This window comes from Cottoperca gobio, chromosome 1, assembly GCF_900634415.1.
Source record: "Cottoperca gobio chromosome 1, fCotGob3.1, whole genome shotgun sequence".
Lineage (NCBI taxonomy): Eukaryota > Metazoa > Chordata > Actinopteri > Perciformes > Bovichtidae > Cottoperca > Cottoperca gobio.
In genome coordinates, this window is record NC_041355.1 from 13,129,343 (window position 1) to 13,154,946 (window position 25,604).

Genomic DNA, 25,604 nt, shown 5'->3' on the forward strand with positions numbered 1-25,604 from the left:
GGGCGGCCATCACAGGTCATCAGTGGTTAATCTCCTCCACATTTTGTTGCTGCGCGCAGACGTCTCTGTCACGACCCGTGGGAGTGGCGACTCACACCATCCGTGACCTACCAGCACAATGTGTGTTTTGTCTGGGCCACACCATCGGAGGTATTCTCCATGCATTCCAGCCCTCCGTGTGGTCGAGAGGGGGAGAGCTCTGCTGCAGGAGACAAATTAATATCTACTCCTTTTTCCCTCACACTCTCCAATCACACCCCACCCCAAAAGAAATACGCCCCCCCCCCCCCCCCTTCGTTCAACTGAGGTGCAACAAGGCACCTGCCTCCCAGCTGTCAGCCCAACACCCCCTGGTACCATACACACACGCACACACACTCGGGGACACTTCTTCACATATATGTTATTTAAAAATGAACTTTGTGCATGTCTTATTGCTTCAGCATCTCCTCCCCCTTTCCCCCCCTTTCTATATGGTTTTTATTCTCGCCCCTCTAACTCATTCTTCTTTCTCTCGTTTTTATTTGTTCTTCTTGTGGATTCCCCCCTTTTCTTTTTCTACTTCCCCAGCCTTTCTTCTTCTCCTCACCCTTGAGTAAATGTATTCTTAACACCCATTACTGCTATAAATAATAATAATAATAATAATATATATATATTTATAATATTCATCTTTACTCTAGTGCAAGTACTATTAGTTGGGTGGAAAATATTGTTTCGATGCTCTGATAAAATCACCACATCTGTTTGCAATCCCATATTAGGTGATATCATAGCTGTTTGAATACCAGGCTGAGCAAGAGGTGCGTTTGCTCTGCAACCTTCTGAGGAGGCTCAGAGGGTAATGTATGCATCCTCTGGGCCTCAAGCCCGGGTGGTCCAGCGGGACCCTCACTCAGCTACTCACGATTCTGACGTGGTCGACGCAGGACGTCCATCAAGGTGCTCCACCTTGCAATCTGCTTGATTTCAACCTCTCTGGGCTGAAACGGTCTCGGGCCCATTACACATATGAGAGGGAATTCCCGAAACTCTCTGTTGTGATTAGATTATCTTTATAGCTACGCGGTCCGTCATTACAGTCCCCTTCAGGTTGTGTTTACATTGGTTCAATGACACGGTTTAATCAATGGGATTATAGAAAGATTTTTAGCCTTAAACCAGGATGTAGCCACAGGCAAAGATTTCACATGACAACAGTGAATTGGAGGGAGAGGTAAGGGTGTGGATTACATACAGAGAAAACGAAGAATATCCCAAACGCATTTTTAACTTTTCGATGTTGACGTACTAAAACATAAAAGCAATAAATATGCTGGTCAACTTTGTATTTATTCAAGTTGATGAAGTTATACGGGTCCTTCTCTCACTTATCCAGTAATCCCTCAATGAGGTGAAGAAAGTTTCTTACACCCCAAAAGCGGACAGATTCCTGACAAGGGGGCCCAGAGAAACTCCAGATATTCTAGCTCGGCACCACCCACAGTGTTATGTGAAGACAAAGCGTGAAACAGAGGGAGACGAGGGATGTGGAGGAGAGTGAAAAGAGACTGAAAGAGAAAAGAAAAGAGGTGGAGGAGGGTTGGGGACCGGCAGTATCCTGACTGCGCTGTCAATCGAAGCTGTCCAGGGAACGTTTGGGACCTCGGAGGGTCCAACAACAGATGTAGGAGCCTCTTCACGTACATAATACACATATACCTTGGGCCTCCTGCAACTTCATGGGTGAGACAGAGCAAATATGCCGCAAGCCAGATGACTAAACCTTTTTCCATCATGAGGCCAAAAGACAAAATATGGAGCTTATTTTCCGACGTGGTTTGTACAGGTAGGTCTGTTTCTTGAGCACAACACGCTAGTTTTTGTGCATCACACTTGTAGGATTTTTGCCACATTGCACAATGAATTACCAACAATATGTTCTTACTGTTCTTATTTAATCACTATTTTCAATTCAATTGAAAATAGCTACAACAGCCAGAAATTCAACCAATAAATAAGCTCACAGTCCAGAATCTCTTAGTGGTCATACTGCATTAATCATTCCAAGACAATCAGAAGTGAGCTGAAATACCACGATAATAGTTACATTAACCATTATTGAACCCAGTCTGACAATTTATTGTTATATTGAGTTTAGGTCATATCATTCAGCTCTAGTACCTGATGCATCCCAACTAACCCTGATGTCATACCCCGTCCTCAGGACAGTAAAACTCACAATGTTATGGTATCATTTCAAACACGAATACTCTTGTTAACGAATGAAAAGGTGCAATCGAATCCCGCGCTTAATTACAAGATCCAGTTAACTTCAATCAGTCTTCCCTTCCCTTCACTGCATCAGAATGGGAAAGAGGGAGTTTGGAGAGATGGAAAAAAATCCTAAAATCAAACAAACTGTCAGGCCCCCGTGCTGTACGCTAGAGCAACACCCCCACTGTGCCGCAGTTAGACTGATTAATTGTGAAAGTGCGAGAGATTAAAGGAGGCACATCCCAGAGTTGCTGCTAATGGAGTTAATATTCATGAAGCCTTAATAAGGAGGGGGAAGGCAAGAGGGATCCAATTTACGCAGCAGTCTGTTTTTACATTTGTGGAAAAATATTGTGATGATGCGTGGAACTGTGGAAAAATCCCACATCCATCTATACTTCCACAATATCTTCCACATCTTTTCGTCAAGGCCAGATGTGCTCATACATGTGTGTAGCAGCATATAGCTAAACATCAGAGAACAATAAAGGAAACGTTTAACTCTCAAGTGTACTCACCTGAAGGCTCCTCTGTACTGCTGGATGGGGTTGTCGGAGGTGCAACTGGAATCTCTACTCCCAGAGAAAACACGACATAGACACAAAGAAAAGATCAGTTTCATTGTTATATGCATCCATGTGTTGTTGTCTTTGTGTGAATGCATTGCTTGCAGTGTGTCAATGTGCAACTTTGGAAGGAAGGGTACATTATATCAGTGTCAAGACCATGAGTTGCTCTAAGCTCAGACAGGATTTTCGTGTAAATGTGCTATTGTTATGGTTGAGGTAGGGAATGTTTATTTAGTTTTTCACACAAAGTTATATCGTTATCGTTATATAGATAGATGCATTCGATCAAAAAGTGACGTGTGGTGTGCTGGTAGCCGAGGGCTTTTTTTCGACTCTAATAAGGGGATAACACGCTCCAAAAACACTTGAGGCAACGCAATCATTTGTACGATCAGGGGGTCAAAGTGTGAAACGTGTACATAAATTAAGTTTTTGTGAAGTTCAGTCAGAAAGTTGCTTTCCTCTAACTCTCTTTTATTGAATATTTATTATTTCTTGTCTTGTCTAATCTTCCTCAATACATGTTTGCCCTCAGGCGCTGTCAAAGCTCCTCCTCCACACATTTCATACATAGCTATATCTGACCAATAAGCTTTATTCCTGCGCTTTACAAACCAATCAGATGTGTTGAAAAATGAATAGAGGCACCGTGGTGGCCTCGAGGTTATGGCATCTTGCTGCCCCCTAATTTCGTTCGTCTGAAAAAGACATATTGTCCAAAACATTATTTAAAACAAAACTTTGAGAAGGCTCCATCATTTACCTGCTGGTGTCTAGACTCACTAAAGTTGTTATTTTGATTCATAATAAAACATTTTTTTTTTCTTTTTGAGACCTTTTTGAATCTCTCATTATTGAGTAGTTCTCTGTTTCATCCTCCACCTCTGTGCTCCGCTGCTGTGGAGAAACTACAACAGAGCTGTAGGATTGTCCAAAGACTCTCAAGTGGGTAGGAAGTTGACACTCAGAGAAACCATGCATGAAGAACGGCCCGCTTATCTCCAAAGGGGCAGGATGGCAACAGAAGATATAAAACAGCTTTTTTTTTTTGCTATTGTGGGCAGGAAGGGACAGAAAGGGTTCAATAAAAAAAACTCCACAGAGCCGAGGGGGTGGGAACGATGACAAAACCGCAGACATGTATCAAAGACGCATGCAAAGAAAGAGGTGCACAACAGTGGTGGTTTCAGCTGTGCAAAGGTGAAGACTGTGTGTATGAAGGAAGAAGGAAAGAATCAAGTCTTTTCATCGAGTAAAATCTGGATTTCCTCGGCTGGGATTGAGCAAACCTGCCTCCTACTTTCTGAATGTACACAACATTTATGTCATCATAAATCAGAATCTGTGGAATGATGTGCACGCCTGTTTGTTGACTTGTGGACATAATGAGGCCTTCTCCCATGACGAATTGGTCTATGTAAGTACAAGAAAAACAATTGCTGCCAAAACAATGGCCCCTGAAGCCCATAGGTCCCTTTGCTGATGTTGTTGTTGATCAGCAATCCTCCATCAGCATTCAGCCGCCACACGTGGCAGTTTAAATAATGAGCCTGTTTCTCATAATTGACTCGTGTAGATTTATGGCTGCCAGCGCCATAGTCAAATATATAATATGACTCTGTATTAAAATGAAACTTGGCAAGCGCTATCGCTGAGTCTAACAGGGAGATGTTAAAGATTAAACTACATAACAAAGAGAGGGACTTCATTTCCATCTCACAGGGATCCCTACATGTTTAACATTCACAGGGATCAAAGATATCTAAAATGTTGATTACATGTATTCCTTTATTGGACCTCAGCCGTGCAAATCCATTAAGAACTGTATTCCTCATAAGCAATTAATTCCTATTATCTAATTACAATGGCAACAGCGCCAATTAAAAAGTGTTTAATGAGACGAAAGAGACAATACATTGCCATTTGCTATGAGGCTATAATTCTATGCAGCTTTAAATCTTCAACTACAGGCCTTCCCTTAGGTGCTATACAAGGCTACATATTTAGCTAATAAAATGGTCATTGAATGCTGAGAACAAGATTGTCTTGGTAAGCTTCCTTCACTTTTATCTAAGACACTTTGGGGCTTGGAGATGGTGGTGTTAAAAGCTCTTGGTCTTTACTCAAATTTATGGAGCCCAACAAGCCGAGACCATAACCTTGAGGTTCGGTTTAATGGCGTATTTATTTAAGCTAGCAGATTTACTGGTCAGAAAACCGACAGTCGGACACTGAGCACTTGTCTGAAGAAAAGAGGATTCAAGCATTGTGATTTGGAGTATGCACATGTGTGTATCTTCACAGTTTGGAGTGTCCCTTCCTTTGTCCTACAGGCAGATATATGGCAAAGACTGGGTTCCACGTACTTATGCAGGGGGCAATGGGCGAGCGGCTCTGCTGGTAGCCTTTAGCACAGCGGTTGCACGTGATACCAGTCACGCCGTCTTTACAGGGACATTGTCCTGTGGTTTGGTTACAGGTTTTGCCAGCAGCACCCACGGGATGGCAATCACATGCTGTGAGGAAACAGAGGAAGAAAGAGAGGCACAGTGAGTGGTGACACACAGACACACACGGACACACACAGACACACACACACACCACATGTGGGGAGATACAAACATATAGTATCTATAGAGAGTGCAGGTGGGTACACAGCAGTGGAGGCAACAATAATAAGAGTGGTGAGAGGCAGGTGGAGGCGTGCACAGAGAGAAAGAACTTACCACAGCGCTCATTTTGAAGAGAGAGTGGCATCGTGACTAAAAGAGCAACACATCCTCTAAGTCTACACACATTTCTTGACATTTTGGCACTGTTTGCTAATTAGCTAATTAGCATTTAACCAGCATGTCTACCTTAATCAAAAGCTGCCAAAATACAGAATCAGCATGATGTTCAATCACAAATGTGTGAGTTTGGCCTTGGTGTGTATGCCAGCCAGTGTGTGTGTGTGTGTGTGTGTGTGTGTGTGTGTGTGTGTGTGTGTGTGTGTGTGTGTGTGTGTGTGTGTGTGTGAGAGAGCTCTGTGGGACTGCAGCTGTCTGTGTGAGCTAAAGAGAAAGGGTTGTGCATGTTTACCAAATGATAAAATAATGGAGGATAATCCTAATTGCCTGTTTCTGATTAATGCCGGGCTTTGAACGCAAGCCCAAAACGTCTGTCACACTTCCTCCCAAACTGGGGGGTCTATCCAACACACATGCTTCAGGAATGTACTCATTTTCCAATTGCTTTCCCCGATCCAAGCCCTCAATTCATTTCACAGCCAAGCCCCTGTCAAGTTAGAAATCGGTGTTGAATAATAGTTGTCTGAGAGTTGTTTCTTTTCATCTATTTTTGGATATGAAATATAAGTAAGTGTGGTGAGAGGTGGTTGAATCTGCACTGCACAGTAAAAACTGACAGACCAGAACAGTCTTGATAATCTATCAACATTTCCTTTTATTTACTCGGAAAACCTACAAAGCCTAAAACGCTGTTTGTCACCAAACGCTCAGCACTATGTTCCTCACATCATGAGTGTTATATCTTGTGTTTATTTCCAATGGAAAACCACGGATGCTGCTGACGCTCAGCCTCGGGGTCGAACCAGCTCTGCTCGTTCGCTGCCCCTCGTTAAAGATTTTTTTCCTGCGTTGTGTCACTTGTCACTCTGAAAAGCCTTCAAAGCCGGAGCTGAATTATGTACTTTGAGGTTTGTGGGGGTATTTAGTGGTTTGGCCTGTTTTGATTTGAACCGCACAGACTGGCTGTGCCCATAGTACAAAATTACAGCTTCAAAACAATCTGTCCATTTCGACCCATTGCATTGAAAGGAGCGCTTAATAGCCTATCAATAATTTTCAAAACAAGTTTTAATTTATAGTGAAGCTTGTGCATTCAATCAAAACCGCAGGTTTCTACTGTAGACATTACATAATTGAATCAATAGATTAAATTATGTAATCTGGCTGCAGGAAGATATTCATTCTGTTTAAAGGAAGCTACAATTTCAGTTAAAATGTAATGCGTTCTTTATCTTTACTTTGACCTCGAGCGTTGATACGGTTGTTATTCATCCAGGCAGACATGCTCTCTGGGAGATCCACATTACAGTGGGCCTAAGGGAAAACACTGCAGCTGTAAAGTGGTAATGTAATACCGAATCTGTTCTCTTTATGATTGACCTCGGACTCTTGGAAACAACACAGTTGTTGTTTTGTGAGATAATTTGACAAGTCAAGTGCAATAAAACAACTGTATCCTATGTGTTAAGGCCATCATTTGGGTTTCAGCAGACCACCTCCTCTCTCTCTCTCTCTCTCTCTCTCTCGCTTTTATCTCTATTGCCTGTTTCCTGTGATTCAGCTTCTGTTGCTGCTGTTATCTCTCCTAAGTGTGTGTGTGTGTGTGTGTGTGTGTGTGTGTGTGTGTGTGTGTGTGTGTGTGTGCTGTTTGCCCTTCTTATCAGACTCAGAGAAGCCTCCTTAAAAGTGTGTGTATCTATTGGTATCCAATCCACTGCTTTCATTGCTTAGCTGTGTCTACCTCACACACACACACACACACACACACACACACACACACACACACACACACACACACACACACACACACACACACGCACACACACACACACACACACACACACGCTCAATAAACAGCGTGGAGGCCAGTGCTGCACGTCTTCAGGCCTGTAAATTTAGGAGTATGTCAGAGGAGTTCGAGGGCAAAGTGCGCTTCTGGTTGGAGCTTCAGAGAGCTCAGGTTATAGTTTTAAGAGCATCTTCCTGGTAACCACAGCTCCAAGCCTGGAGCCTGCCAGTAAATCAAGACGCGCAGCACATGGTCTGCAGGTGGGAAACACTCTGCATCCCTCTCCTCCTTCACATTTGGTCCTTGAAGGCTGACTGACTGTCTGAGCCACTGTCCAGTTGGATGACAAATTGTCTGACTCTCTGGCTGGATGACCCACCTGTTGCCTCAAGGACCGGCTTACTCTGGAGGTGTGAGTGAGAGTTTCTGGTTTAAGTGTGTGTCCACTTAACCGTTAAGTGGCTGTGTGCTCTGCTTCATGGCTACTACAGATGGCTCAGGGAGATATGGGGACAAGAAGCCCTTTCAGTGTCAACACCAGCGAGGAGAACTGACAGAGGTTTATGATATGAAGTGTAGGTGTGTGTTTATCAGAAATCCGAACGCTAAATGAAACTATTGGCGCCCAGAGTTGAATATAAAAGAATGAAAAATGTTCCTGCTTAATGGAGAGAGTGGAAGGCTTTTTCAAAGGGCCTCAGTCTGAGATTGCACAATGTGAGAATTTTGAACTCTGCCAATCGTTTACCATAAAGCTGGTGTTTGAAGTCTGAACTCCCCCCCCCCCATTTGGTTTGTGTGTTCTGTGCCAATAAGAATAATTTGTTGGCCCTGGAGTTAAGCCAAGCGACCCGAGTCTGTGTTCTATTATAATTAAGTTTCTACTCCTCCACAAGTATTGTTGAAGAGCAGAAAGAGATGATTGGGTTGTTGCACTGTACATAAACAGCTCTGGAAATGACATGTTTATCTAATAGAGGGTGTGTCTTTCTTGTTATGTATTGTGTTTTATCGATCAGCATATTATACTCAGTGGCCCCAAACTGCTTTCTGGCCACAAAGCGAGCGTACAAAGTTGGACGTGAGCTTATTTAATGATTTCTGCACGAGTGTTGTTCTGACTGAAAACACGCAGATATTGTACACACCCGATAGAAATCCAAAGCTAAAAGTGAAGTCATGAAAAACAATGATTTTCATATCCGAAGCAGAAAACATTTTATACGTGGTCAATAAAAAATAAAAAAAACCTGCTGTGTCAATGGAAGACATATGCTGCGGAGAGCGGAGTAGGCTTTCCAGCATGTTATTCTGATTGAAACAGACCATCCCTCAATCAAAGGCTAATTTCCCTCCGTATGCAAAATATGTTCCTCATCATCCCACTGACCGATGCAATTATATGATGGTTGAGGTTCAGATTTGAACGTGAAGGCCTGAATTCAATCCGTCAGTCACAGAACCGAAGCCAACCTGCTCAAGCTTGATTTCATTAAGTCTAGATGGTCCTCAGTGGAGGACTAATCAGGAGCAGCGCTTATAATTTGGCGAAGACCTCTCGTGTCCTTATCATTGCCGTTCAAAATTCTTTAAACTGCATCAAGATGGGTTCATAAAGAAATCACTAATGTTTAAAACCTTTCAAAAATAAAGTTAAGAGAGGCTTTTTTAGGTGACAAACAGGGATAACAGACAGCTAACTAAACTGTGCACATCACTGTAGAGTGACATGTGTGATCTCAGTTATGTCAGAAGTGTTGAAAGACCACCCAGAGTGCTGCATCTATTGTTCTTCTCAACTCTCACTATCACTTTCTTTTAGTTTTTTAAGTTCATGCATTTCTTTGTCAAATACGCTCAAGTGTGTTTAATTCAGAGGCTTCACACAGTTAAAGATACTAACAAGAGCCGCTTGAAGCGTATGCTGTGTTTACACTCATACTCAATGAGGGGTGAAGTTATACATTTCAGCGTGTCAATGTAGCCACCGGAAACGACTCGCACCGCAGTGGATGAGCCGCTGCTCTCTTCTACTCCTAATGGCCTCCCATGGAAATGAGCTGCTTTCGGTGAGGATTGTATTACGCATATAAAAGCAAACTTTTGTGCTCCTCGACCTGCGCCGCACTCCTTACAGTGCCCATTCTCTTCCAAAAAGCCACACAGCAAAAGGGCTCTCTCTTTTGAGTTTAATAAATAACCGAACCTCTTAATTGCTGTCACTTCGTTGCAGCGCTCACACTGCTTGAAGAGCGGACAGAAATTAGTTCTGCGGTTTGAGTTTCATTGAATTATCTTGAGTTATGATGTGGTAACCGGAGAGAATTTGGCAGGGCAAGACTTTAGACAGCACACATAGGTGTTTGACATATGAGAAAAGCTGTGTGTGGTAACTTTAAGTTTATTAACAGAGAGAGAGAGAGAGAGAGAGAGAGAGAGAGAGAGAGAGAGAGAGAGAGAGAGAGAGAGGAGAGAGAGAGAGAGAGCGAGAGAGAGAGAGGAGAGAGATAGCCTCTCTTTCTCTTCTCTTCTCTTCTCTTCTCTCTCTCTTCCTTACTCTCTCTCTGCTCTCCTCTTCTCTCTTTCTCTCTCTCTCTCTCCTCTCGTCTCTCTCTTCTCTCTGCTCTCTTCCTCTCCCTTCCGTTTCTCTCTCTCTCTTCTCTCTCCTCTCGTTCTCCTTCCTCTCTTCCTTTCTACTCTTCTCTCTCTCTCTCTTTCTCCTCTCTCTCTCTCTCTCTCTTCTATCGCTCTCTCTCTAGAATCGTAGAGAGAGCCTCCTCTCTGCCAATGTAATACATTGACAGACATCTTTAAAGTCTTCATCTGTAACTTTCCAAATATAGTTTGCAAACATGTTTTAATTGGCGAAAGAAACAGTTCATGCTTTATATCATTTGTCAGCTTGGGGTAATTACCACAGATCCTTTATTGTAAGTGTGTTTTGATGTAATTGAATACGTCAGTAAAACTTGGACAGTGTTTGCTCATAATGACACAGAGCGGGGAGAGGTGGGACCTCATAACGTGCATAAACTCTGGCAAATCTCATGGATTAAATTGAACAAAACCATTTGGGTAAACTGACAATTTTATAAATGATGATGAAATGTGTTTATGTTTTAGTTCGGTGAGTGGTAAAAGAGAATGAGAAGAAGTGAGTTTCTAGTGCGGGTTAGATGATTTATTATTTACTAGTGTGGGGGCTATCATCATCTCATAATAATAATAATAATAATAATAATAATAATAATAATAATAATAATAATAATAATAACAATAACAATAATAATAATAATAATAATAATAATAATAATAATAATAATAATAATAATAATGCTATTGTAGATACATTTATTTAATTGTTGTGAAATTCCACTAAGGGTGTAAGGAACTATAACAAAGCACACTGAAGCTATGAATTAATGACAGTGGAATTGTGTATGGTGGGGCTGATGAGTCACGATAATGACATGAATGATGCTTAACAGCTGTAACTATTGACTGTTTCCAATGCTGATCAACCTATTACTATAGGTTGATCAGCATTGGTCATTGGTCATTGATCAATTAATGAATTTATATTTTTCTCATTAAAATGTTTGAAAATATTGATAGCCAATGGTTTTGTTAATAATATTGTAGCTTTTAGAGAGTTGATAAACATAAAGAAATATAGTGATACAGATATTTCTGACATTCTTTATGAAACTGAAATAACTGTATATTGGTAAAGGTTAAGAAAAATGTACTTAATGTTGCATGTACGCATCACATTAGCAGCAGGTTCTCCTCAGTAACAGCACCAATGCAAAGTCAGAATCGATGAGAAGACCAGCCTGCACGGACACGGAGTCCGTGCATAGAGGACGGACGAAGAGGAAGGCTCCAAATCAGTAGCACTAGTTATCAAAAAGCTTTGCATGGGCATACATTACAGAGCCAGCCCCGCATGTCCAGATGCACTACACATGATCAGTTTACTCCAGATGCCAGAGGTCCACACCAGGTGCATCTCTCACAGCTTTTTGACTTATTTTGACTCTCACTTCATTCATCCAAAGTTTCCTAACATCAGAATAGTCATCATCGTCGAATGAGAGCAGATTTCCACATCAGTGGAAAATTATTTCTGCTACTTCGGGCAGGCTTTTTTTGTAGTTATGGTAAAAACATTTTATCGTTACATGAACTGGGGTTTTCACTATATTTGGCTCCACAGCGAAACCATTCATGGATGTGTTCTCTTCTGGTGAGCCACATGTTGCCTGCTTACTTCCAAGGTCTCTCATTTCAGTGGCAAACAAACTGAGAAACTCACCAGTGTACGCCAGAAAAAAGTAATGAAAAGCAGCCTGTGATCATCAGAAATATGCTGGATTAATCATTTGTTTGCCGATTAAAAATGTGAATGTCTCCATCATTGAAAATGTGTAAGGAATAGGGGAAAATTGCGGTATACGGATAACTTAAAGAATTATTGATTCAAATAAGATTGAGTTATTTACCAGACATTCAGATCATTTAAATTAGAAATAGCTATTATGTATTCATATTTTCTCAACTGTACTGTATATTGTAAACTGTATATGTTGTCTGCAAGTGCAAGTAAACAGATTGAACTATTCCTAATACTGTAATTCTTAAATGCAGAGCAGGACCTTGAGGCATCTAACTGTTTCGGTTGCGAGAAATAAAACCCCCATGAGAGTGAGTTATGGGAGGCTGAAAGAATCAAGTCTCTGACACATGAGAAGGGATGTAAAAACAAGAAAAAAAAAGAGGTGAAATCTCCACAATAAACCAGCCTGGTAGACACAGCAGAGGATAGGGGTTAATGATACACAGCGTCCTGTCCTGATGAATGTGTGTTTGCATTCCTGCTCGACAGGAGAATGGGCCCGAAGCCACGGAAGGTGTTAATGTCAGTTTAGGAATATCGCTCATGAGCGGCTGGAGGGGAGAATAAAATGGATGCATTTGTCCGGGAGCTTTGTTATGAATTTGTGTTCATGCAGAGAATGAAACGTGCTTGATATGGTCACTGGATGTGAGGAATTTAATGCAGCTGAATGCTTAGTTTGATAAATGTTTTTGTTACAGCAGCATGAAGCGTGCGATCTGCAAAGAGAAAGGTTTTCTCTCTATCAGTGGTATTGACTGTTTAAGTCGTGAGCAAATCAAATACATCTTTACGTTTCGTTGACTTGTCTGAACATCAGATTCTTCTGCAGATGTTTTACTCTTCAGACATGCCTTCTGTCAAACTGACTGATTGGTCAGTTTATTTATTTACTCCATGTTGAATGATGTGAGAAAACTCAAGCTTAAACTGTCAGCAGGCAGCTAATATTTCCTCTTTGGAAGTGAGCGCTCTGAAACCCTCAAACAGGTATGCGTGTAATTCTGTGCGTGTGTGTGTGTGTGTGTGTGTGTGTGTGTGTGTGTGTGTGTGTGTGTGTGTGTGTGTGGGCTTGTTTGCACAGGGATTCAGCTCCTGTTATCTTTCCCTGCAGCTATAGAAGAGGTGAGAAAATACACCCTCTCTCTTTTCAATCACCCTCCTCTTCCTCCTCCTCCTCCTCCTCCTCCTCCTCCTCCTCCTCTTTCTTTGACCCTTATTAGCTACGGTGAGGGCTGATGGCAGGCGATTCATTCAGCGTTGAATAGTGAGCACACCTGCATGGGGGTGTGTCCCTCTTGTCCTCCTCTCTTCCTCTTCTCCTCAACCTCCCTCCCATCTTTCACTCTCTTGCCACCCCTCTCAAACTGAGTTTTGCTTCACCCCCCCCCCCCCCCCCCTCTTTTCTCTGCGTGCTGCAGCTCTTCCACCACCAATGTTCCTGGGGTTTCCTTCGACTTTGACCTGGACCGGGGATCACTTCACACCTCAGCTCTGTTTGTTTTGCTTGTCCTGTCATCCCCTCACCTCCCCTTCCCCCTCGAAACGAAGCCAAATAACTCAACTGTCGATGAGGGAACACCCAGCCCGACCCACCCCATACCGCCATGACCTCCACAATCCCAATAGACCCCCAACTCATCTCCGCTGACAGAAGGAGATGAGGGTGAGAATGAGGAATGAATCAGGAATGAGAAGTCTGCCGGCTCCTCCAACTTCCTGTAATTCATCTTAAACTGTTTCCTATCAGACCTAAATAATCTCAGCAGTAGCTGGTTCTGAGTATGTAAGTGTTGCTTGTGTTTCTTTATTAAATCAGATATTTGGTTTGTTGTTCAACACGAAAAACCTTTTCGTTGGCCAGAAAAGAAAAGAGAACACGAGCACTGTACCTTTGCAGGCTTTCCTGTGTGAGATAGGTTTGGACAGGTCTCTGTAGTAGCCCTCCTTGCAGTAGTGGCAGTGGCGTCCAGCTGTGTTGTGGCGACAGTTGAGGCAGACTCCTCCGCTCTTCCTTCCCGACAGCTTGTACAGCTCCATGTTGAAACGACACCTTCGGGCGTGAAGGTTACAGTTACAGGCTGTGGAGGGGGGGGGGAGGGGGGGGTGTGGGAAGGATGCAATAAGGTTAAATTAGCACGAAACAAATAGGTGGGAGCAGAATTTGTTCCAGTTATCGACAGCAAACTCATTTAATAGTTGGTTAATGTTTTATAGTAGCTGCATTAAATATGTTGTAGCGTAGCTTGGCAGATGTTAAGGTTAACCAAAAAGGTTTGTCAAATGGCAAATGATTAAAAATGCATGAGGAGAGCAGGTGACCTGTCTTTGAGAGTTTTAAATCACCTAAATATCCCTTCAGAGGCACCTGAACTCAAGGATAGAAGCAATATTGTCCTGTTTCTAACAGTAAATTATGTTCCTTATTATTACTGAATTGATATGAATGAAAAAAAGCCTTTATTTCAGTAAGTATAAATACTACCCTACAGGTATGTGATAATATAGTATGATGTCGTGCAAGAATCATGACCTCGACTGAGGTCCATTGTTCACCATCATACTTACATCTTTTTACATTTATTTGAAGTTGGTTTAAGCCATAATGGGGTTAATATCACTTGGGAGACTTAACTAATAATTTAGCATGAAGCAGAACTACTTTTGTCATTGTAACCTCATGTTTTATTCACTGTACCCTTCGCACTACTCTATAACGGTAGTTAAACTATTGATAGTAATGAACAATTTTAATGGATCGGCCAATGAGTAATGAATATCTTCTGTGGACGTAATATATATATATATATAATCGTTCCCAGGATCTTTTGCTTGTGTTTTCAAGACTGAAATGTGATTTGATTCAGAGCCACCGTAGAGGGAAAGTTCTCTGATAATGAGGTCAAACACTGCATCCTTTTTCTACCTCTCTCCAGTTGTCTTTTTTTCTGTCTGTCTCAAATGTTCTACTCATCTACTCCCTTTTTTCCTTCTCTAGCTCTCCTTCCTCAAGGTCCTCCCCTGCTCTCCAGAGTCCAAACTGTACTAAACAGAAAGTGAAGGCCTGGTATTACCATTCCTCCATTCCCTGCAAATCCCTGTGAGCATGTGCGAGACCCCTTGCTGCCGCTTGTTTACTGATGAGTACAGTTGCCAGCGCTGAGTTTAATTAGCCGGCTGATGTTTATTCATGACTCTCTGGCAGCGGAGTGAGGCAGACATGCCCAACTTCATTAGGGCCGGCCGGCCGAGACACCGGTCCTCCTCCACCACCACCACAGACGCATTCATGCATTATTAACAGCAATACTTCTGATACAGTTTGTGGCTCCACTTTACTGTACTGTGTGTGTGTGTGTGTGTGTGTGTGTGTGTGTGTGTGTGTGTGTGTGTGTGTGTGTGTGTGTGTGTGTGTGTGTGTGTATGGAAATGGGGGTTATCTCGGGTCCCCAGGTTGGTTTATCTGTCCGTGTTTTTCTGCACCACCTCTTCACACGACTCTTTTCATCATCTGCACATCATAATGGAGGCACTCGCACGTTTCCCTCAGCATCCCTCAACCTGGCCTCTCGCTGGTGTGTGTGAGTTTCTCGGTGTGTTTGCGTGTGTCTGTTTGGGACCCCCGAGACTCCTTCTCTCCACTCCAAGGACCTAATTACCATATATTTTCTAAATACACATACAGTACACACACACATTAGCAGCTCTGTGCCTTATCAGTAGTGACTTGGCTTTCTGTCTTTCCAGCAGGACAGCAGGGGTTTAATTAGTGCTATGTCTCTGCTTGCTCTCCCTTCCTGCTTCAGACTGTTGGTCTTAAGCCTCAGTGTGTGACGACTGCAATGCAAAAAATGTGACTTTTAATTCCACGAGGCCTCAAGATGATGATATTTCCATGATATTTTCTGGGGGAAATAAGATGTGCTTCAACTCAATTAGATTTCGGGTTATAAAGCGTAACCTGACTGGATCTCTGCCTATCCTTTCCTTAAAGTGACACAGATCTGACGTTTCCATTGTTGTCTTATGCTAGATTTACACCTGTGCATGACTCATGTTGTTAGCCTTTCAGACAGCTGAGCTTTCTTTCCTGGCTCCAATGGAAAACCCCTGAAGCCCACTGATAGCCACAACCCAATAGTGTGTGTCTCTGCACACAACTGTTGTAAAGAGGTTGAGGGATAAAAGTGCGTAACATTTTCTTTCATTCATAGATATTTTGTGACTAAAGTGGCATTTATTGTAACCACAGAGATCAATTGATAACACAATGGATAACATTATTTCCTGTTTAGACATCTGAAATGATCCGTGTCACGTGAACTGGCTGTCAATCCTGCCTGTAAAAGCCAAAGGGCGGGTTCAGTGTCTCTGTGATTCTGGGCCACACTCGGTGAAAGCTCTCTCTGCGCACGCCTGCAGGTATCAGGGATCACTGGTGGAGGATCAGTGCATGGTCTCAGACCTGCAGACACGTCTCTATTACACTACAAAGATTATTTTCACGCCCTTCCTAAATGAAGACAGGGGAATTCTAACCCACCGGACTACACTGCCCCTGTGGGAAAACTGCTGTTGTCCTGGGAGGCATGTTGGATATTGAAGAAGCTGGAAGCTGGATGTGAAGGTGTGGGGCAGAAGGCCATATTGTGTTTGACGGTATCATGCTTCATGAGGTATTATGTAGGATAATGGGCGATGAGTGAGAAGCACTTTATCTAAACTCACTGACACTGGGCGTGATGTAAGCTTGTTCACACAATACCCCTTACACATTGAACAATTCTTAAGAAGCAATGTTATCGTTGGCGCAATTCCAAGTGTTTCATGAGCACAGACTGTCATCATTACAGCGTTGTTGAAATTAAAGCGCATTTAATCAAAAACAATTGAAGATTTGTAAGCAAATACGCGCTTCGTCTGCCGTGGGCTTATCAGGTTTCCTGCGGAGTTATAAAACAACAGTCATTCAGTGTAATCCATTCATGTGGAGTTACCTCTTCTCTTCCATCATTTTCTATCAGACAAATAATCACCTTGTGTTTAAAGATAACATTATGCTGTCAGTCATGATCAAATGCCCCAGAGACACAGGTGCTCTTGCTGTTTATTCATTTGAATTACATTTAATAACTGATATTGTTGATAAGTGCTACATTTCCATTTTCATTTTGTTGTGTTGTGGAAACCCCTTTGTCAAGCAAAGAGAATAAAAGCATGTTTTATTCATTCACTGCTGGCAGGTTATCTGTGAGTTTGACCTTCCAAATAAAAACAGCACTACATCCTCTTCACCATAAAAAGCTTGATACAGCGGTAGAGAATACGCATCATGCATTTATACTGAAGCAGCAGCTGCAGCCTTTCTTCTCTTAGAGGTAAAGCAAAATGAAACTGGACCACGCTGACATAAAACATGTCAGTCACAAGCAGCCAGTGAGGTCATTCGTGGTACCCTCTCAAGGCTAAAAAGGGAGATAAAAATAGAGCTGAGAATTTAGTTAAAACTGGTCCACTACTAAAACGGCAGAAAGTGAAATATGAGCCTTTTTTTTTCTCATTTTGTTTTATCTCATTAAACTAAAATATCGGTCCGATGACGAGAAGTGGAAGTGGACATTTCCTCCATGTCATTTTATCTAGCCAAATAATGGCAAAGAGGACCATTGGCACACACACACACACACACACACACACACACACACACACACACACACACACACACACACACACACACACACACACACACACACACAGCTGTAGTATATTTCACACACCTTCACAGTGTACTAAAGCTACTGCTACCATTCACACACAAAACACACGCGCAGCACCAGGTGCACTTTAAGGACAAGTTTGCTCCTTGCTTCCTGCGATTCAAATAGAAATATAAGAAAGACAATACATGACTCATACATACTCTTTTGTTTATTTAAACATAATACCTCTAATATGTTTTGAATCTAATACAATTTGAGTTGCTTTGTAAATTATATTGTGATGAATTTTATTTTTGATAATTAATATTAACAAAGAGTATATTTACCTGAAAGGACACATTAAAATGTTTGGTCTGTTTTCAATCAAGTTAACTGCATCAGGCTGGATTAGCGAGTCAGTGGGCGGCTGTAAGCGCCCCCCAGGTGAGCAGTAAAAAGAAGTGTGAAGTGATACCTTTAAAACAAGAGTAATTGAATTAGCTAGATAAAGCTAAGCTTACCCAAAGCTTTTCAACACCTCCTGTAATGTGCACCACCACTATCTGAAATGACAAAAAGCTGCACTCGAGTCTTGCAGCTGTTTTAACTTCCAACAGCACAATTTGACAGAAAACTGATTTGTTTATCGAGTGTTGCGGTTTCCCGCACATCCTAGGACACGCGGGGCCCCAGAGCAGCGCCTGAGTGTGTTTTGGAAAAGTTGGCTAATTAGTTTGTTAGAGTGGTTCCCAGCATCTATCCACTGACCTCAGCCTCGTAGCAGCACAGAGGCGGCCTTCCCTCGGCTAATTAGAGAGAAAATTCAAGCAACAGAGTTGGAGGTTGAGGTTAAGCTCATCGTACTTACGATAAGCCTGGTAATTGAGTGATGTCGGTCACAGCCTCGATTTGTTCTAAAGAGACACCCGAGCAACTGATCTCTGCCACTTTTGCTCTAAATACTCATGCTGAATTTGCTGTAGCTGCCGGCTGCTCCTGATATAAAGGCACAAATGTAGGAAAAATGTAACTTGAAAAGGGACGGCTCATTGAATTTGTTGTACCATATCAGACCGTATTAGATATCCAAGTATCCACACTGAGACGACTGTCATCAACGTTGTCATCAAATAGACATTTCCGGCCTTTTTTTTTTTTTGTTCTGGGGAGGTCACAGGCTTTGACAAAGATTTCAGTCGTCACCTCGACCGCTCACCCAAACAAAACCCAACACCACCGCCCGCGAGCAGGGGAGCTGCGGGAGCTCCGCTATTCTGCTTTTAAGCAAACAGCAAGGGGAGTCGACACAAGGACAGTTTACTTTTAATCCTATGGGCGCCCCCAAAAGTAATCAGATTAACTTCTAAAACCCCCTCAGGACAAAATGAAAGAATATTGCGTGTCAACTGTGCCCCAAAATATCTGGAACAGCTTGATACCCCCCCCCCCCCACCCATACTGTATGGTGCATTAAATTAAATCATGGCAGTCTGTAAAGCATCCCTCTTTCTATCCCCTCATACACACACATACTTTAGTACCAAGCTGGATCCACAGTGCTCGTGTGAGCTGCCCTATCATGTCTCTCTCTCTCTCTCTCTCTCTCTCTCTCTCTCTCTCTCTCTCTCTCTCTCTCTCTCTGGGTGGGTCGATGGGGAAACATAACACACATGCCGGGAAAGTTTGGGATATTTGCTGCATGACATCAGAAATCAGATGTGTGTCGAACACCAAACTCCACGTGGATCCATTTCAGAGATCCAGTGTGTGAGCAACTAATGTGTATGTGTTTGATCATGTGACCCACACAGACACAATACGTAATCTACGAAGACAATTTGAGGAAATTGGTTGTAATCATTTCTTTTGTTTGCTTTTCACAGATTAAAGGAGAACACTGGTGTCAAACAAGTTAACTGCTGTCTTGGCTAACAAAGGCTCCGTAAAGGAAAACTTCACAAACTTTTATATTGATGGTAAATGTAGCTGATTGAAGCAATAAATTCCTTCTCGTGTGTGCTTCTCGTCCATAAAATCGTCTACATTTCTATTTTGGGATGCCATTTTCACTTTTCAAAATGTATACAAGCAAAGAAAACAAGGATGTTATATTATTGAGTGACGTTTAGAGCACGTCCCCTGGCTACTCAGATCCAAGTTGAAATTCACTCAATTGTAGAATAACATTTTCATTTTTTAGGTTTACATTATTACTTTGATAAAGTCCCCTCTGGGCTGAGAGTTGAAATCAGAAGACAAAATTATCAAAATGCATCATATTTTATAATCTAATTTTATATCTTGCTTGCTGTAATATGATATATCAGGGTTTTTCTTTTATGCTGTACTAGAAAGAATGGCGGTAAATGAGCTCAGGTATTTATATAAAGCTATGCAGACTGTCGCAGTAAGTGGAGCGACAACAAATAACAATTGGCACAAAGTGACAAGAAACAACAAGGGTATTATCCTTTAATGTCTGGGATGTCTAACTGAGCGCAGACATCACAAACAATCATTTTGTGGCCGGATTAATTCTGTGTTGATAGTTTCTCAGGGAGGAGTGATTTAGAAACATTATGTTGGTGACAGCCGACTCCAGCGTCTCTCGTTAGACTGACGTCGGACCACACCGTGAAGATGTGATTCACAACGATGGAATTTCACCATGATTGCCCGTCGCTGATAATCACTGTTTCTCCCAAAACAACCGAAGAACTTGATTTTTTTTTAAAAGCCTCCTTAATAACTGTGGAACCAAAACACAGAGTGATGTGAAATTACAGAAATATTTATGTTCACATAATCACATAACCGCTGTCAGTTACATCAACCTATAACTCTGTTTTATGGTAACTGTTTATTTAGCCTCCTATAATTTAGAACAATACAGCGTTTGTTGATCCAGACGCTGGCATGATAAAGGCGGGAATTTCCAAATAAATGAGATCTAATTGAGGGATTGAGATGAAAGATGGAGTGCTCATCTCAGTGTTGTGTGTTTGACGTTCTCTTTAGATGCAATTATGGCTTCATATAAATGTCATTTACTATTACCAGCTCAATTAATCCTTTTAAAAAAGCAAATCATTTGTCTTTCATAAATTGTTGCCACAATATGTTTAATTGCAGTAAGAATTGCTATAAATTATCTTCATACAGATTGCATTTCCTTTGATATGCAATCAGCTGATCTTAATTATTATTTTTTTTACAACACATTTCTTATATTTAATCCAAAGAAAAACAGAACTCCATCAAAAAAAAAACTAAACTTGCAACAATGACGGTAAATGTTCTAAAATGAGGATAAATAAAAAAACAAAGCACTACTTTTCATCACAAATATAAATGTGTTGCAATCCACCAAACAGGATTGTATTTATAAAAAAAAAACACAAACACACCTTTAACAAAGTAGCCCTTTCTTTACTATTCGCCAACAATTTCATTTTCATCGCTTCATTTCTTCAGGAACCCAATGCTGCAGCGCGAAGGTTGAGAGTTATAGAAGAAATTCTCAGGGCAAACAAAGAGAAGAGTGGGAGAGAGAGAGAGAGATTATGCTGGTGTCGTAGAGGATGTATGAAGTGTTTGGGGAGTTTAAGGTCAACACTGGTCAGTGTGTGTATTAGGGAGCACCCTGGGAATGCCATGAAACTATGGGGTGATGGAGCGAGGGTGAGAGTGAGTGGGAAGAGGGAAGGGAAAGGAGGATGAGGCGCCCACTGCAGAGATTATATCAGGCTAATTTAATTCCTTTATTGGAGCCAATTAGTCGCAGCACTTTAGCCCCCTGTGAGCCCTCTAGCCCTCTTCACTCTGTCTCTAATGACCCCAACTAAAGTCTGGATCTCAGCTGCTCCCAAAGAAGGCCATGTTTCACAGCCGCTGTATTTTTAATAAGCAGTTTGCCTTACAGACAGTGTACCAAGGATAAGAGAGAGAGAGAGAGAGAGAGAGAGAGAGAGAGTGAGGAAAATATAGAGAGGGGAGGGGAGGGGGGGGGGAAAGGTGGTAAAAGAAAAGATGAGGTGGACAGAGGAAGGAAAAGAGATCAGGCTGCTGCTTGTTAAATCCAAGGTTTGACTATAGGAGACTTGGCTAATTGAGATCAAGTCACACAGAATATTCATCAGTCCTGCAGGGTTATCAAAGGCAGATTAAATATGCGGGGAGGACTGATTTTCAGTGGACAGATTCCATTCGCGTTAAGCAGCCTTTACACGCTTGTCTGACCTTTTTTCGTATCTGTCAAGCTGTTTATCTGTTTATCCTTTCTATATTTCATAATTTAACACTCCCATGTTTTCTCATATTTGGTGAAATTATGCAATTCCCAGTGCAGGCAGAGTGTACGGTGCATTCTCCGTCAGTGGTTGGTGAAATGTAGTCTGATTATCCGACCGCCGCAATTAAAGAACTGTGAGAACCGCCTCGCTTCAGTGCAAGCAGGGATCCCTCATGAAGCTATTAGCAGTGGAGCGAAGGTTAATGTTAAGCAATGGATTTACAGTAGACTGCAAAGTAAACACCAGCAGAGCGGGGCGCAACTTCATACAGCTCCCTATACAAGGCATGTGAAAAAGTATGCGAACAATCATACAGATATAATGTACTGAATGCATACAATATTATGTAAATGGTAAATCTTTTTGTTACAATAATATGTGCAGCAATTAGCCTGAATAAACACATAAAAAAGGCATTAATCCAATTTGTGTAATTGCATACATTTTAAAAATATTATTATGTCCTCTTTTTACAATATTTCTCTTTAATTTTTCTGTACTCATAATTGTTATTTCTACCATGTCTGCTTTTATTTTCCTTTGTGAATGTTAAAGCAACTTTCCAGGACAAATTGAAAAATGCATTTTAATAACAGCTGCCCTCATAAAACTGCCACTTTTTACAGTTACTGCCCTGCTGCTGATGTTCTGTCTCTGCAACTGCAAGAGGACATAATGTACATTTAGAAAGCAGGACACTCAGTCCATGTATGTCATTTTGTAAAGGCATAATATTTTGGCTTTGGATACACTTAAAGCTGTAAATTTCAATCCTCAAAATGAACAGATTTTCAAATACTGGCCTCATATTTTAGTGTCAATGGGGAACACTTAATACATTTAAAAAAAATAAACTTACATAGAATACATGGGATATTTCTTTAAAAAACTCCAAACTTGCTGGTATCTGGTCATCTTTATTTTTGCTCTAAGCCCTTTGTTGGTAGTAACATTAAGATAGCTGAAGTCCAGTAGTAAAGAAAATGCACAATAAGAGTATTTTCCTCCTGTTCTACGAGCCTGAAAACGTTAACAATTGATTGTAAAGCCTTTGACATATTATCACCATTTCAGCTGTACATTACATTCATGCGCACACGGCCCTTACAATCTGTAGGAGCCTCCAGTCGCAGGCCAGCCTGCTCCATGCTGAGCTAAATGGCCCATATATTCACTCTCTGTCTTCATGTGGGGGCTAATAAGGCCTTTCCTTTTTCAAGAGTCTAACTAGCCACACAGAGGCACAACAACAAAGAAAGGCCTAATGGCCTCCAATTTCCCGCATTAGTGCCCATTTAATGTCTGACCTGCCCTCTCGTTAGGCAGCGCAGCATGGGAGCACTTCTCAGCCTTAGTGCGTGTGCACACACACACACGCGCACACGCACACAGTCCTTTAGCCCTCTACAACCACACTGCCTCAGGCCGCTGCAACACTTCCACCCCACGCTGAGACCGCATAATAGGCCAGTTTGTAAAAGGGCAGGCCTGTGATCAGTGGTGCATCCACTTGCTGAGTAATCAAGGGTCTTTTGTCTGAGTGGTGTGTGTGTGTGAGAAGGTGTGAGTGCGTATTTGTGTATGAAAGCGTGTGCACCTTCGTGAGAGAGATTCTCTCTGCCCATCTGTCTTTATTTGTGCGCCCATCACTCTCAGAGTGTATGTCTCCATGTGAGTGTTTGCGTGAGTAATTCTAAGATAAAGTGGCCCTGCCTGGAAAAGATCTCCTCCAATTCATGTCTATGGGAAAACACCATCTGACATACAGTGCGGGAATAAAGGGAGCCCGACTAGAGCAACGGAGGGGTTGACGAGAGTGCGTTGTGTGTATGTCAGCTATGCCATAAAAATGCCATGGGTGGAGGATGACATTGGCAGGTCCTATTCAGGGCTATAGCAGTGAAAGGCCCTTTAGGGTGAAAAAAGATTCCTTAGGCCTGTCAGGTCCCCATAGCTTCCCGCTGAACAATACCCACTAAGAGCAGCTGTCTTAATAGCGTGAGGGACTGACAGCTTTAGGAGCGATGTGATGCTCAGAGCAGCATCCGCACAAACTTTAGTCACAACAACGCTCCGCTGTGTGACAACATAATACAAACTAACAGGATCGTTTGCCAGACACTGAATGAATCCTGTACATTTCTATTACACATAAGTCTTCATGCAACCTGAGCTGACAGTGTTGGCAGAGCCGCATCACCACGATGTTCAGGAACCTCGTGTGTGAACGGATGCAGTGGCACGATGGCAAAGGATCTTTCCTGAGCGTGATGATGATTGGAACTAACTGGATTTACAGTTTCCTCAGCAGGAAGACCAAAAAGCTCTGCTCTTACTTGGAAAGTTTGGTTTAAATTGAAGGGCTATAAGTGGGAATGGTGTTGTGTTTGACTGATGAAGCAATGTTTCCCTTTCAAAGTAAAGGCGGATTACGGAAACAAGTGGCTGACGTTTCTTTCTGCCATCAGCGTCTGATCTGATAATCACAGTGTGAACGTTTTGAGACTCCTCCTCCTCCTCAAGTATTAGCTGTGAATCAATTGTGCAATGGTCTGCAACCACAGCGCAGCTCGCCGCCATCAACCTGGCTGTCAAAGCCAAGTATAATAAGGTTTCTGCCCAGTCTTCGCTCGCTATTGTTTTACATCCAGCCATTACCTAACCCTGTCTCCGGACGCGCATCCGAAACACGCGAGACATATCTCAAAATCTTCCCTAAACAAGGGTTGTCCCTGCTCATGTCAAACATCACCTCCAGTCTATTTACTCCACGAGTTTGGTTTCTATGGGACTAGCAGATCCATAGTGTTTTGGGTTCACATAACTGCTGGCAGGTCGTCTTGTGCGTTGCTGGCCCCGAGGCTGACAGGGATGGGCCGGTGCTGTCAGTGCTAGACAATGAGACAGAGCTTACACAGGGCTAACTCACGCTCCTCCATAACTGTGATTCATACAAATCCCACAGAGTCTGCAATTAAGGCAATCACTCTGCTCCGACAATGTTAACTAAAGATTTTAAACCCGTCGTATTATAGCAGAATGCAGTCGGCCAACACTGATTGGCGGTCGTGAGCTGAGAAAATAAACAGTATTTGAAGATTAGATGATTAGAAGATTAGATGAGTTAATTTGGCCCTTCAGGCAGGAAAAAAAGGCGGAGAGCGTTTCCTCCTTCGTGAAGACACTGGATATCTTCATCAACCATCAGAATGGCTCATCCTGTTCTTTCTTTTTTGCTTGTTTTTTTAAACACTTTTTCTACCAACAGAATGTGAAGACGAGCCCTGTGGGAGAAAGCTCTCCCTACCTTGCTGTGGAAGGTTTTCCCATATTGAACTGACTCAGCCTTGAGGATAAGCAGATGAGTCTTGGATTAGGGACGAGATCGGAATGCTCTCTTGGATTTCTTTCTACTGGGTAAACGTTTATGGTTTCCACTCCCTAATAAAACGCACTTTGCATAAGCCAATATGGACGCATTCTTCTCGGAAGTGTCTAAAATAAGACGGAAATGATTGACACTGGTAGTTTTTTTAGAAATGTCTCCCTTTCAACTCGATCTTTTGTTGAGAATGAATTGGAAACAGCAGTTGATAAAAAACCCACTAAAAGGTCCACTTCTGGAGCTTTATATCGACTCACATGATCCTTATCTGAAGATGGAGCTGCCTAGATGTTCAGATTTCCATTTCATCAGAGCACTTTAAGGACTTCTCTTCCATGTTGGTTTTAAACATTGAAGATTGAATGTTTATTCTATTCATTCATGCCAACATTGACAAAAAAATGTTTTTTTTAAATCCATCTGGAT

At 42.1% G+C, this 25,604-nt stretch overlaps 1 protein-coding gene across 1 annotated transcript in view; it reads right to left on the reverse strand.

Moving 5' to 3' along the window:
- ntn1a (netrin 1a) overlaps window positions 1–25,604 on the reverse strand; it is a 60,511-nt gene that overhangs the window by 14,271 nt on the left and 20,636 nt on the right. The window contains exons 3-5 of the mRNA XM_029434435.1: window positions 13,695–13,883; window positions 5,192–5,341; window positions 2,775–2,828 (exon numbers count right to left, since the gene is read on the reverse strand). Of these exons, the coding sequence (XP_029290295.1) occupies window positions 2,775–2,828; window positions 5,192–5,341; window positions 13,695–13,883 (393 nt within the window). The remainder of the gene's footprint in view (window positions 1–2,774; window positions 2,829–5,191; window positions 5,342–13,694; window positions 13,884–25,604) is intronic.